General features: G+C 44.4%; 1 protein-coding gene and 1 pseudogene across 3 annotated transcripts in view; both read left to right on the top strand.

Annotated features, from left to right (window-relative positions):
• UCHL5 (ubiquitin C-terminal hydrolase L5) overlaps window positions 1-13811 on the top strand; it is a 667016-nt gene that overhangs the window by 268879 nt on the left and 384326 nt on the right. For all 3 annotated transcript variants that reach the window (XM_063940312.1, XM_063940311.1, XM_063940310.1), the window contains one exon: window positions 3368-3429. In XM_063940312.1, the coding sequence (XP_063796382.1) occupies window positions 3368-3429 (62 nt within the window). The remainder of the gene's footprint in view (window positions 1-3367; window positions 3430-13811) is intronic.
• On the top strand, window positions 1151-1271 carry LOC134963370 (5S ribosomal RNA; annotated as a pseudogene).

The following is a 13811-nucleotide window of genomic DNA, read 5'->3' as shown; positions in this document are numbered from 1 at the left end:
TTTTTAATGTCAATCATGACATATCACCCAATGGGAACCCACTGACTGATAATCATTATGATAGGTCAGAATACGTATCAATCCCCCGTTTAAGAACCAATCAGTAAATAGCACTACTGCTATAAGAACAATCAAGGGTCTGAACCCACCGACGCCCTGTGACCAAGCTATCTTGCGAAACGTACGTCAGGAAGAAGGAGGAGAGGCAACAACCTCACGGTCACGTGGTGCGCACACGTGACCGCAACTTAGCCGATCACGGCATAGTTCGTCGCTACGGGAACCAGCCTAACAGGAAGAACAGTGCGGCCGGAGCACAGCAGCGGGCAGTACGCGGGCAGACGCGGCCAGCACCTTCCACACATCAGGATCTCCCTTATCATCTCCCTTATACAAGTAGGACATAGCTTAATGAATGTACACCTGGATGAGGTAATATTTTTGATATATGCACTTTTTCTTTTGTGTGCACGAAAAACTCACATCCACGTGGCAGATCACTTTACCATATGCTTAAGTGACAGTCAATCATCACCAGTAAGTGAACAAGTGCCATTCTGAGTTTGGTCTATATTGCTACCAAAACAGCGGATGCAGATACATCCAATATCTTTTGGAGCTTATCAAACACACAAATGTTTTCTCTCTTTGTAATGCAGAAATCCATGTTGTTTTGAAACACCTAGCTGATGATATATATGGTATATTGTCTGTTTTATTATTTTCCTATTGCCTAAAGATAATTTATGATGGGGCATTAGAGCTGGAGATTGCATTGCTTATGTTATATACTTTTTGCACAATCCATGGTGTATTTTCATACATCTATTGATTTTTTTGGAGACCAAATTTGGAGGTTTCCCTCTCTGCATAGTTAAAAGAATATTATAATCTAGAATATCCGATATTCATATGAAATATCTGTGCAGCATAGATGTCTTTTCTACTTGTACTGCGACTGATTTAACCGTGAAAATTTAGATGGGTATCTGAATTCTGTGTTATATCTTTGTGTTATATCTTTGAGAAAAAAACTCTTGATTTTTCTTACACCAAATCAGCTGCCTCGATACCTGTGGTTCACATAATTACGCAAATCGGCTCTTATTTGTGTCCAATTAGGACACAGCGTGACAAGGGTAAGCATAAGGTCTGCGGTCATACCCCACTGGAGATGCCCAATCTCATCTGATCTTGGAAGCCAAGCAGTGGAGGGCCGGTTTAAGTACTTGGATGGGAGACCACCAAGGAACACCCTGGTACTGCAAATATTTGCCACCCTTTCTGTCACTAAAATAGAGCACTGACTTACATCTCGGTTATGACCTATGATTCAACTACCTGCTAGGATTCAATTCCCATTTGGGATGTACAGCAGTTTTCAAATGATGGTCATATATATACACTAAATGATCAAATTTTTTGACCACAGGTTGTCCTACAGTTGTTTTGTCTGTTCACAAATTCACAGATATACCCATCTCGGCTTATATTAGGTATCTGTACCTTGTAATCTATATACATTTTTCTATATTTTCGCAATGTCACCATTTTAACAAATATTGGCGCTCATTGAACTCCTCAATAATTAATTTTAATGAGAATTATTAAAGTATTGTATTTTAGTCAGCTATTGTGACATCCAGTCATACAACATTATCTGTATAGGAGTGCTTCCCAAAAAGAGTCTTCTTTTTTTCTTCTTTCCATGTTTACATTGAGAATAACTGACTCGGGGGAGCACCACTGATGGGCAGCTGTTTGATACACAAAAATAAGGAGTGTGTTACCTTATGTATCTGCTTCCTAAAATGAGGATTTGAACCTTGAATTTAATTATCAGTTAATTACAGATATTTATCATTATACATATACACTTATTACACCAGTGCGGTTTCCAATTTTCTTTTCTTAAACAGAAGAATCACAAATTTGTTTTCTCATACCGCGCTGTACAGTCTTTGTATTGTACTATGGTTTCCAAAGAAAGCCATATTCATCCTTGTAAAATAAAAGCTATTCCTAAATAAACTGTTCCAGAAAATAAATGCATGACTACAATTTCTCACTGTTCTGCTACCTTAGTGGAGACCTGAGCTGGTGGAATCTATTCCTCTGTGCAGGAACTGTATCCACACATACCTTATTTTAAACCTTCTTATCCCTGTGTATTATTTGCCATTGCTTATTATAAATTAACAGTTACAGTATGTTCAACATCATAATATGAGATACAAAGGGGGTATTCAATTAGTGCAGTTTTTTTTTACCAGTCGAAAAAACTGCAGTTTTTGCCTGTTTTTAGGTCGAATTTACATTCGACCTATTCAATGACCGTGACATTTTCCGGAAAATCTGGCACTGGCGAAAACCACGTGTATTGGCGATTTCGCCACTGATACACGTGTTTTGGTGAATTTGCAGGTGTTTTTTTTTACCAGTTTGGAGCAATTTTTCGCCCATGCTGATTCAACAGAAAAAAAGTGAAACGGCATGGGTGAAAATGTATTAAAAAAACGGGCAAAAATGCCTGCAATTGTATGACCTGTGCCGAATTAGTGCTGTTTTTTCGACTTGTCAAAAAAAGGCACTTAATTGAATACCTCCAAAAGTGTTCCATTCTTCCTTCAATAAATCAAATGTATCAGAGTACATCTATCACTTAACTGCAATACACATTATAGACATATTTAGATACTAGCAACAATATATATAATTTTGGTGAAATATTCATGACTACGCAGTGGATATTAAGATTGGGAAGTCCTATAGTTATAGGATTACATTCCACACAAAAGAAACCATTTATCCCATATATAAATCTATTATTAAATATTTATAAGATAGGAGTGTGTTTCATTTAATTGATGGACGTACTGTGGAGGTTAATCTGTTATTGCATCTATAAAAGAAAAGAATGGGGAACACTTTGCAAGTTAGCATTCATATCGCACATTTTTGTTTTTACACTAAAGAGATCCATGGCTCAGCACACACGGCTAAATCAAATTGATTAAGGTACTAATCAAGTCGCCTGTGGCCAATCATGCATATACTGAAATTGTGGACCATTTGGGTGCCTTGTGGACTGAAATAAAAAGAGAAGAATGGGGAACATTTTGCGAGTTAGAATCTTTTGGATTTTATTCATATCACACATTTTTGTTTGTACAGATTTGCACAAAATAAATTGCTTGTTTCATATGTAATTATACTATAAAATGTTAGATTTGAATCCATTTTAGATGGGATCTCTAGAGGAGTATTATTGTACCATTTATGTTAAAGTACCTTTTAAGTTTCTGTCAAGCTGTTGACAAATCATCTGACATTTATTATTGACTTCACCTATGTCTCTCTCTCTTAGATGAAGGGATTAGCATTAAGCAACTCCGAAGTGATTCGACAAGTACACAACAGCTTTGCAAGGTACTTCCTGAGATTTATTACCTTTCATCTAAACCTTCAAACTATCAGTAAGCTACAGTATGTAATAATCCAACTTGTATCCCCTCTTTCTCTAATGTCCTAGTGGATACTGGGAAATGTAGTTACCATGCGGTATAGATCGGATCCACTGGAGCCTAGCACTTTAAGAAATTAATATTGTGTGCTGGTTCCTCCCCTCTATGCCCCTCCTACAGACTCAGTATAGAAAAATGTGCCCAAGGAGCCGGTTGCATTCATTTGTGCTCCAGAGAGTTTTCTTCAGAAATTTGTTTTAGTTTCTTATTTTCAGGCAGCACTGGTTGGTAACCAGTCTGCCTGCGTCGTGGGACTTAGGGTGTGGACCGAACCAACTTTCTTAGAGTTAATGGTTCGTATCCCCGCTGACAGAACACGGAGCTCCTGAGGTGATTTTTCTCACACTCCCAGAATGTGAGCCCATGCCGGCAGCATGCCGCCACCCCTAACAGATGCCGAAGACGCGGTGTGGTGGGTACAGTCACCGGGGTCCCGGTTAGCGAGTCCCCAGTGAACATGGTGGCATGAAGGGACATTGATCACCCGGCTACGGGCTATGGTGCTCGCTGTGTACCCACACTGGCGTTATTAACAAAAAAGGGTTCCATACTCTTACACCACTGTGAAGTAAATTAGACATATAAGATAAACCCAGCAGCGCCTCGCTGCTCTGATCTGAGGTATTGTGTGCTGGTCCCAATCCTCTCTGTATCACTCCATTCGGGGTTGTCTGGGATAAGTGTGCTGTCTCACTAACACTGCACTGTGTTTCCTCAGTAACTCTGTGATTTCTGCTATAGCAGGTCTGAAAATAAGTCTGTGTGTACTTTATGTAAGGCTAAGTTTACACCTTCCTCACAAGGGTCTCTAATGTGTACCCAATGCACTATACCCTCACAGGGTAATAATTTGCAGGAATCTGAATGGATGGAATTATTTAAGTCAGTGATTACTAACATAAATTCTGAGTTAGCTACTGCTAAGGAGGAAAGGCAATCATTGAAACAGTCTTTAAACTGTTTCATGATAACTGCTGCCGACCCCAGGCTGGCTCCTAAGCCCACCCTGGTGGTCTCTCTCAAACGCACTCTCCCACAAATTTTACAGTCTGACTCTGATGCTGAATTACCAGAGTTTGAGGCGGGAGAAGTAGAGGTGAACAAGGATAATTCCTGTGTCCGTGTGTTGAGGCCCTGATTTATTCTATTAGAGAGGTCCTCAACATTCCAGATAAGGAAGCAGAGCCAGCAGAGGAATTGTTTTTTAATGTGAAACCAAAGACCTCTGCAACCTTCCCTGTTTCTAAGGATTAAATTCCCTTTCTAAAGAAGCATGGTTAAATCCTGACAATAAATTTATTATTCCTAAACGAGTACTAAATTCTTTTTCCCTTCCCAGCTGAGGATAGGAATGTCTAGGAAAACCCACCAACAGTGGATACGTCTGTGTCCAGACTGTCACGTAAGATTGTGCCACCTGTATCTGGGGCTGTTTCTCTCAAAGACCCAGCTGATCGCAAAATTGAGACCACACAAGTCAATTTATACTGCAGCGGCATAGCCCAACGCCCTACCATAGTTTGTGGCTGGATTTCTGGAGCCATGGTAAAATGGTCTGATAATACTATTAAAGGGTTTAAATACACTACCTCAGGATGAAATTATTACACTGTTACAGCATATCCAAGATGCTGCAAATTTCATGAGTGACGCTGTTAAGGAGCTGAGTATTATTAACGGCCGTACCACTGCTATGGCGGTGTCGACTCACAAACCCTTGTGGCTGTGACAGTGGTCAGCAGATTTTGATTCCAAGAAAGGTGTGGCGATCCTTCCTTTTACAGGAGATGGCTTGTTCAGAGAAGTGGATATCTCAAGCAGGTAAATCTACATATCTGCCATCTGGTGTGCCTCCCGCTAGACTGCCATATCCTGGGCCCTCTCTGCAGTCCTTTCATGTGGCCAGATTCAGAGGCAGAGCCAGAGGTTCCTCCAGTGCTGCTAGAGGAACTTGCGATACGTCTCGTAAACCAGTGGCTGCTGCATCTTTGGCTTCCGGATCCTCTTCCACAAAGCCCTTCACGTGACGGTTGGCCCCAGAAGCAAGGTAACTTCAGTAGGTGCTCGCCTTCAAAACGTCACCCACATACTGTATGGGCAGAGTCCTGCTGGGATCCTTGGGTGGGGGATCTCCTATCCCAAGGATACCGGCTGGAATTTCAGGAACTACCTCCTCTCAGAATCTTCAAGTCAGGCTTGTCAGCTTCACCTGTAGCAAGAGTTACCTTGCAAGAAGCTATTCAAAGACTGCTTTCAACAGGAGGTATTTCCCAGTACCTTCGCCATTACACACAGAGGGATTTTACTCAAGTCTCTTTGTAGTCCTGAAGCCGGACGGCTCTGTTCGGCCGATCTTGAACCTCAAATCCCTGAACCCTTATCTTCGAGTGTTCAAATTCAAGATGGAATCACTAAGTGCAGTGATGTCAGGTCTGGAGGAGGGGGAGTTCCTAGTGTCCCTGGATATCAAGGATTCATAACTGCATATCCCTATATGGGCCCCTCATCAAGCGTTTCCCTGGTTCGCTGTTCTGGGCCAACATTTCCAGTTTCAGGTCTCTCCACAGCCCCAAGGGTATTCACGAAAGTCATGGCAGAGATGATGCTGCAATTACACATGATGGGTGTCGACGTAATCCCGTACCTGGACGATCTCCGGATTAAGGTGGGTTCCAGGGAACAGCTGCTGCACAGCATCAACTTGACTACTTGTCTGCTTACTGATCAAGGATGGATCCTAAATTTCCAGAAGTCGCACCTTGAACCGTCTCAGAATTCAGTTCCTGGGGATGATCCTGGATACGGTGTCTCAGAAGGTATACCTTCCAATGGACAAGGCCTTGACTATTCAGTCTGTGGTCCAGTTAGTGCTAAAACCACACAAGATCTCAAATCATCTTTGCATTAGCTTGCTTTGCAATTCAGTACGGCATGTTCCATGCACGGCCGTTCCAGCTGGATCTTTTGGACAAGTGGTCAGGATCTCACCTGCACATGCACCAGAGTATGCCTCTGTTGCCGAAAGCAAGGATCTCCCTGTTGTGGTGGCTACAAGTCTCCCATCTAGTGGAGGGTCGGAGTTTCAATGCACAGTCTTGGACTCTGCTAACAATGGATGCCAGCCTCTGGGGTCGGGGTGCTGTGACCCAAGGGACCCAGTTCCAGGGAAAATGGTTGAGTCAGGAATCTGCACTTCCAGTCAACATCCTGGAACTCAAGGCAATTTACAATGCTCTCCTGCAGACCTTATACCTCCTTCGGAATCAGGCCAACCAGGTGCAGTCGGTTAACGCCACGGTAGTGGTGTATATCAACTGACAGGGAATAACCAGAAGCAGGGCCGCAATGCGAGCGATGTCAAGGATACTCCTCTGGGCGGAAGCCTACGCAAGGGCCATCCCAGCCATATTCATTGCGGGAGTGGACAACTGAGAAGCGGACTTTCTAAGCAGGCACGACCTCCATCCGGGGGAATGGGGCCTTCACCCTCGGGTATTTCAACATCTGATTCACTGGTGGTGTTGTCCACAAATAGACCTGATGGTTTCTCATCTCAACAAGAAGCTGAGTCATTGCTGTTCGAGAACAAGGGGCCTGCAGGCGATCGTGGTGGATGCTCTGACAACACAGTGAACTTACCAGTTTGTGTATCTGTTTCCTCCAATTCTTCTCATTCAAAGAGTTCTAAAAAGGGTCAAAAAGGAAAGAGTTCAGGCAATTCTAATTGCCCCATATTGGCCACAATGTGCCTGGTATGCAGATTTCATGACCTTTCTCTTGAGGAACCCTGGCCTCTTCCACTACTCAAGGACCTTCTTCAACAAGGACCGTTTGTCTATCTAGATTAGGCTATGTTTGACGGCTTGGAAGTTGAGAGGGAGATTTTAACTAGAAAGGGTCTCCCATCCAAGGTAATTTCAACTATGATCTAGACCCGAAAGGTGGTCACATCCAAACATTACAACCGTATTTAGAAGAAATATGTTTCTTGGTGCGAGGGTCGAAAATATTCTCCTGTGGAATTTCGACTTGGCCGTTTTCTCCTCTTCCTGCAAGCAGGTGCGTATAAGGGCCTACGTTTAGGCTCCATCAAAGTTCAGATTTTGGTTCTCTATCTTCCAGAAACAACTAGCGGTACTACCTGAAGTACAAACCTTCCAAAAGGGTGTTCTGCACATTCAACCAGCCTTCGTCCCTCACATGGCTCAGTGGGATCTCAATGTGGTCTTGACCTTTCTCCAGTCGGACTGGTTGGAACCCTTGCATAGGGTGGACTTGAAATATCTGACGTGAAAGACTGTCATGTTGCTGGCCTTATCCTCTGCCAGACGGGTATCAGAATTGGGGTCCTTATCCTATAAGAGCCCGTACTTGATATTTCACGAAGATAGGTTGGAGCTCAGGACTCGTCCTCCGTTTTTGCTGAAAGTAGTATCGTCTTTTCACGTAAATCAGCTGATCGTGGTTCCAGTGTTGTCCGACACTTCAGTTGCTCCAAAGTCCCTGGATGTAGTGAGGGCTTTGAAGATTTATGTCAAGAGGACTGCTCGTCACAGGAAGTCTGACTCGCTCTTTGTCCTCTATGATGCTACCAAAATTGGTTGTCCTGCTTCCAAGCAGTCGATTGCTCGTTGGTTCAGATTGACCATTCAGCAAGTTTATACTTCAGCAGCTCTGCCGCTTCTGAGTTTTATACAGGCCCACTCCACAAGGCCGGTGGGTTCTTCCTGGGTGTCTGCCCGTGGTGTCTCAGCCTTACAGTTGTGCCGGGCAGCTACTTGATCTGGTTCGAACACGTTTGTGAAGTTCTATAGGTTCGACACTTTGGCCAAAGATGACCTTCAGTTTGGTCAGGTGGTTTTGCAAGGGTCTTAGCACTCTCCCACCCATTGTGGGAGATTTGGGACGTCCCCATGGTAACTACATTTCCCAGTATCCACTAGGACATTAGAGAAAATAGGAATTTGATACCTACCGGTAATTCCTTTTCTCGTAGTCCATAGTGGATACTGGGCGCCCACCTCAGTGCTTAGTTTTCCTGCTTACCTGGTTGTAAGTGTTCTTGGTTGGGTCTGCTGTTGCTTTCCCTAGTCCATGTTTGGTTACCGTTGCTATCCTCCTTATAGTTAGTGTTGCTTTCCTCGGTTGGTTAGCTCTGCTATCTTTGTTATTGTTGTGTGTTGGCTCGTTACCTCACCGCTGTTGTGTTTTATCCTTCTCTCAAAGTATATCCGTCTCCAAGGGCACAGTTTTCCTAGACTATGTCTGGAGGAGGGGCATACAGGGGAGGAGCCAGCACACACTATTCATTTCTTAAAGTGTCAGGCTCCAGTGGACCTGATCTATACCCCATGGTAACTACATTTCCCAGTATCCACAACGGACTACGAGAAAAGGAATTACCGGTAGGTATCAAATTCCTATTTTTATATTATTATTATTTATATGGCGTCACATGGGATCCGCAGCACCCAATTACAGAGTAAACAAATAAGCAAAATATGAAGACATTGACTTACAATTCAATACAATATAGGACAAGTACAGAGTATGTAAACATGCAGTATCTGTGTCGGTAAACAGCACTGAAAGAAGTATCAGGGTGGCAGAAAACTGAGGGGTTTGGTGTCATCAAATGGAGTATTGAAAAAGAATATAGGTTAAGTAAGAAATATAAAGGCACTACTTGTGAAAGCTTACATTCTAAAAGGGAGGGGCACACAGATAGGGGTGACACAGATTGGGTAGAAAATAAGCGTGGACCACAGAGGGTTTTGGATTAGAGATGGCTTAGTTTGGTGAAGAAGTGTCTTGAGAGCCCGTTTGAAGTTGTGTAGAGAGGTGGATTGTCTAAGGGGGAGAGGTAGAGAATTCCAGAAAAAGAGAGCAGCACGTGCAAAGTCTTTGGAGGTAGGAGTGGGAGGAAGTAATCTCTAGGCAGGAGAGGAGGTGTGCATTAGCGGAGTGAAGAGAACGGGCGGGAGTGTAAAGGGAGAAGGTCAGAGATGTAACTGGGAGAGGAGTGGGTGAGGGCTTTGTAAGTGAATGTGAGAAGCTTTAAATGTATTCTGAAGGGGAGCCAGTGAATAGCTAGTAAGAGAGAGGTGGTGGATGTAGTGCATTTGGGGAGGAAGATGATTCTGGGCAGCAGCATTGAGGATCAATTGGAGTGGAGAGAGGTATTTGTTAAGGATGCCAGTCAGAAGGAGATTATAGTAGTCCAGTCTGGAGATGAGCAATAAGTGGATAAGGGTCTTAGTGGCATCCTGGGTGAGAGAGGTTCTGATCCTGGAAATATTATTGAGCTGAAAATGACAGGTTTGTGAGGTGCTGAATGTGTGGTTTGTAGGAGAGGGGGAAGTCAAGGATTACTCTAACACAGCGCACTTGAGTGCTAGAGGAGATGGTACTACGGTCTATAGATAAATTGTGAGAGGTGAGGTTGCGCGGGAGGGTGAGAAGATTATCAGTTCAGTCTTAGTCATGTTAAGTTTAAGAAAGCACCGGGGCATCCAAAAAGAGATTCTGTAGCAGAGAGACAGTTGGATGCACGAGTGAGGAGAGCAGGTGAGAGGTCAGGGAGAAAAGGTAGATTTGAGTATCATCAGCATTGAGATGATATTGTAAGTCAGAAGAACTAATGGGTTCACCTAAAGAGGATGCACCTGGAGCATAGATTGCCATAATATCTGCTGCAGCTGATGACATGGAACCGCTGCTGGTGTGATGGCCACGACCTGTTGCTGGCAGCTCTAGGGTGGGGGTGGGTGGGGCTAACAGTGAGGTGCGTAGAGTTGGACATACTGGGAGGGGGGGACATGGAGTGCTGCAGCATATAAATGCATCAAGCTGTTGGTGGATACTGGCAGCAGGGATGCACAGTATGGGGGGGTTGTCATGATTTCCCCTACACTAGAACGATTAGTTAGGGGTTGGCCACAATCATCAGTTTTTTGCTCTCTATGCAAATAGGACACACAAGCAGCTTATGCTGATTAAATTTGTATGCATCATGACAATATATTCTGTGTGTGACTGCGTCTTAATCTGCATAGGAAAAAGTGATTTCCAGGAAAACACTGTAACGTACCATTTCATATGCAGATACAGTCGCAGCCATGCACAAAAAGTAGACATGCCACATATTTTAATCAGCATAAGTTGCTTGTGCATCTCATTCACGTAGCGATTCGACGAAGACTCACTTTCAGCAAAAATTAAATAAAATCCGGACGTTAGCAGAGATGCCCCCAAGATCAGGTTAAGTATATATCCTTTTCTGCTTCTCACCCCTAAACTGAATATGCAAACTACCATTACAAAAACGTATCTGAGTAAATACATTTATGAACTAGTTAACAAGTGTTAGTCTCTCAGGGAGGCAGTTCATCTTCACCCTCCCAGGGTCCTATGGCATAATGGGACTACTTATTATTCTCTTACTGTACTTTTGTATAGAAATTCTGGTAGTGCAGGTTGAGTATCTCGTATCCAAATATTCCGAAATATGGACTTTTTGAGTGCGATAGTGAAACCTGTTTTCTGATGACTCAATGTACACAAACTGTTTAATACACAAAATTATAAAAAAATATTGTATTAAATGACGTTCAGGCTGTGTGTATAAGGTGTATATGAAACATACATGAATTCTGTGAATGTACACACACTTTGTTTAATGTACAAAGTTATTCAAAATATTGGCTAAAATGACCTTCAAGCTGTGTATATAAGGTGTATATGAAACATAAATACATTCTGTGCTTAGACTTGGGTCCTATCGCCATGATACCTCATTATGGTATGTAATAATTAGCAATTTCTGCTCAAGGTTTAAAATAAAATAACATTTCCAAAAATTAATAAAGTAGAGAGCGTTTAATCTCTTGATTATTTTGTGGAAATATAACTAAGTGTGACCATGAATTTTCTAATGCCTCTATTGCAATGTAGATATAAGCATCATCTTTAGACACTTTTTTGTCCGGAATGGGTGAAAATATCTTGTGTAACAATATTTGAAACAGTGATTTCTCCTACGTCCTAGAGGATGCTGGGGACTCCAAAAGGACCATGGGGTATAGACGGATCCGCAGGAGCTTGGGCACACTATAAAGACTTAAACTGGGTGTGAACTGGCTCCTCCCTCTATGCCCCTCCTCCAGACCTCAGTTAGACTTTGTGCCCAGGAGTGATGGGTCACACACTAGGGGAGCTCTCCTGAGTTTCTCTGAAAGACTTATGTTAGGTTTTTTATTTTCAGGGAGACCTGCTGGCTACAGGCTCCCTGCATCGTGGGAGTGAGGGGAGAGAAGCAGGACCTACTTCTGTGAGTTTCAAGGCTCTGCTTCTTGGCTACTGGACACCATTAGCTCCAGAGGGTTCGATCACTTGGTGCGCCTAGCTGCTTGTTCCCGGAGCCACGCCGTCACCCTCTCACAGAAGTCGGGTGAGTATGAGAAGATCAGAAGACTTCAGTGACGGCAGAAGACATCAGTAACGGAGGTACAGTGGTAGTGCTGCGCTACCTGCTTCCACACACCAACGCACTCACAGGGTGCAGGGCGCTGGGGGGGGAGCGCCCTGGGCGGCAGGTTACTGTTGTTTTTAAATTAGACTGGCTTTGAAAACGTGTTCGGTTCCCGGGGAACCGCAGTTCATTCCCCCGCCAGCATGGTCCCCCCGCCGCCGGCGTCCACGGGTGCAGGGCGCTGTGGAGGGGAGCACCCTGAGCAGCAAATTACATTGTTTTAATTTGGGGCAGAAGTTTTTTGTGTTGGCGCTGCCGGGGGGCTCCGTGTCCGGACCCCCGCCAGTGCGTATTAGTACACTGCGCGCCTTTTTTTCTCCCCCGCCGCTGGCTCCCAGAACGGGTGCGGGGCGCTGGGGAGGGAGCGCTCTGAGCGGCATGGTACATATTGCGGGGGATAGAGCTTATGTTGGCGCTGGCGGGGGCTCCGTGTCCCGGACCCCCGCCGGAGTATGTTAACGCGCTGCGTGACCTTTCTCCCCCGCTGCCAGCTTCCAGGGCCCCTGGCGCCACACACAATACGTTGTACCTGGGTGCAGGGCGCAGGGAGGGGGCGGAGCTTAGCCTCTCAGAGGAGTTTTAGATAAGTATATAGTGTATTTACACTATATACGAGGCCAGCCAGTATACTTATGATAAGGGGCTGCAGAGCGCCGAGAGGGGGCGGAGCTTAGCCTCTCAGAGGAGTCTGCGCCATTTTCTTCAAGATCCCTGCCAGGACTTGCTGTATAGTAAGATGGTGGTGGTGGGGTGGGGGGGGGGGGGGGGGGGCACTGTGGTTTTAATGCTATAGGGGTGTCATATAGCATTAACTTTGAGAATGGACGTATATTCCTTGTTATAATACATAATTTCACTGTTCCCCTATTTGTTTACCCACTATCACTTAGTTGACATATGTCGGCAGGCGTGAGGGCTTGGTCACGAGCTGCTGTGGGGATAACTGACGGCTTCGCCGGTGCATGGCGATACTTGATTCGGAAAATTAAGTATTAGCATATTGGTGTTTGTGTGCGTAAAACAGTAAACACGATAGGGACGATACAGTCGTTTGTGGATGCCCTGTCGGCATCAACAGTATTTCCTGGGTAAAGAATTATCAGGCTGTCATTGCCTTGTACCTGTATAGGTATATGTGGGGGGAGTGTTATCAAATTTGTATTTATATGCCTCCCTCAGACCCCTCGGGGTTCCGTAGTTGTTAGTGTTTTTGCCCACTTACTTCTCCTTGCTGTCGACATTTAATAAATTTCAGTCGACCGTAACGTTCCTGGTAGATTCAGATCGGGGGCATGTCAGTACATAGTCATACACAGTCGCAACACATTACTGTCACTAGAGACCTGACGGGTCGCGACAATCCACTTGCGTATAGGTTATATCTATATGTATGTATATATATATATATATATATATATATATATATATATATATATATATATGCGCAATGGAAGGCGGCACTCGGAGACTGTTATCAGGTGAAAAAATTTGTGCTTTAATCGACGTTTCGGGAGACTTACTCCCTTCCTCAAGACACAGCAAACAAAAGTGCAAGTGCAATACAACATTTAAAAAGACTTACCAACCCCTGGCTCGCCCATTCCCACTGCAGCCAGCGGCGTCCCGCTCCACGGCGCCCGCACTTCCGGGTACAGATGACTCCGCCCCCCGGTTGTGACGTCCTTCCGCAGACGTGGGACGTCGCTGCTGCAGGGGGGAGGCGCAGGAAGTGACAGCGCGTTGCCTAGGGTTATATG

Source organism: Pseudophryne corroboree, chromosome 9 (assembly GCF_028390025.1).
Source record: "Pseudophryne corroboree isolate aPseCor3 chromosome 9, aPseCor3.hap2, whole genome shotgun sequence".
In the NCBI taxonomy this organism is placed as follows: Eukaryota; Metazoa; Chordata; class Amphibia; order Anura; family Myobatrachidae; genus Pseudophryne; species Pseudophryne corroboree.
The sequence above is the reverse complement of the archived record's forward strand: the minus strand, read 5'-3'. Positions and strand labels throughout refer to the sequence as shown.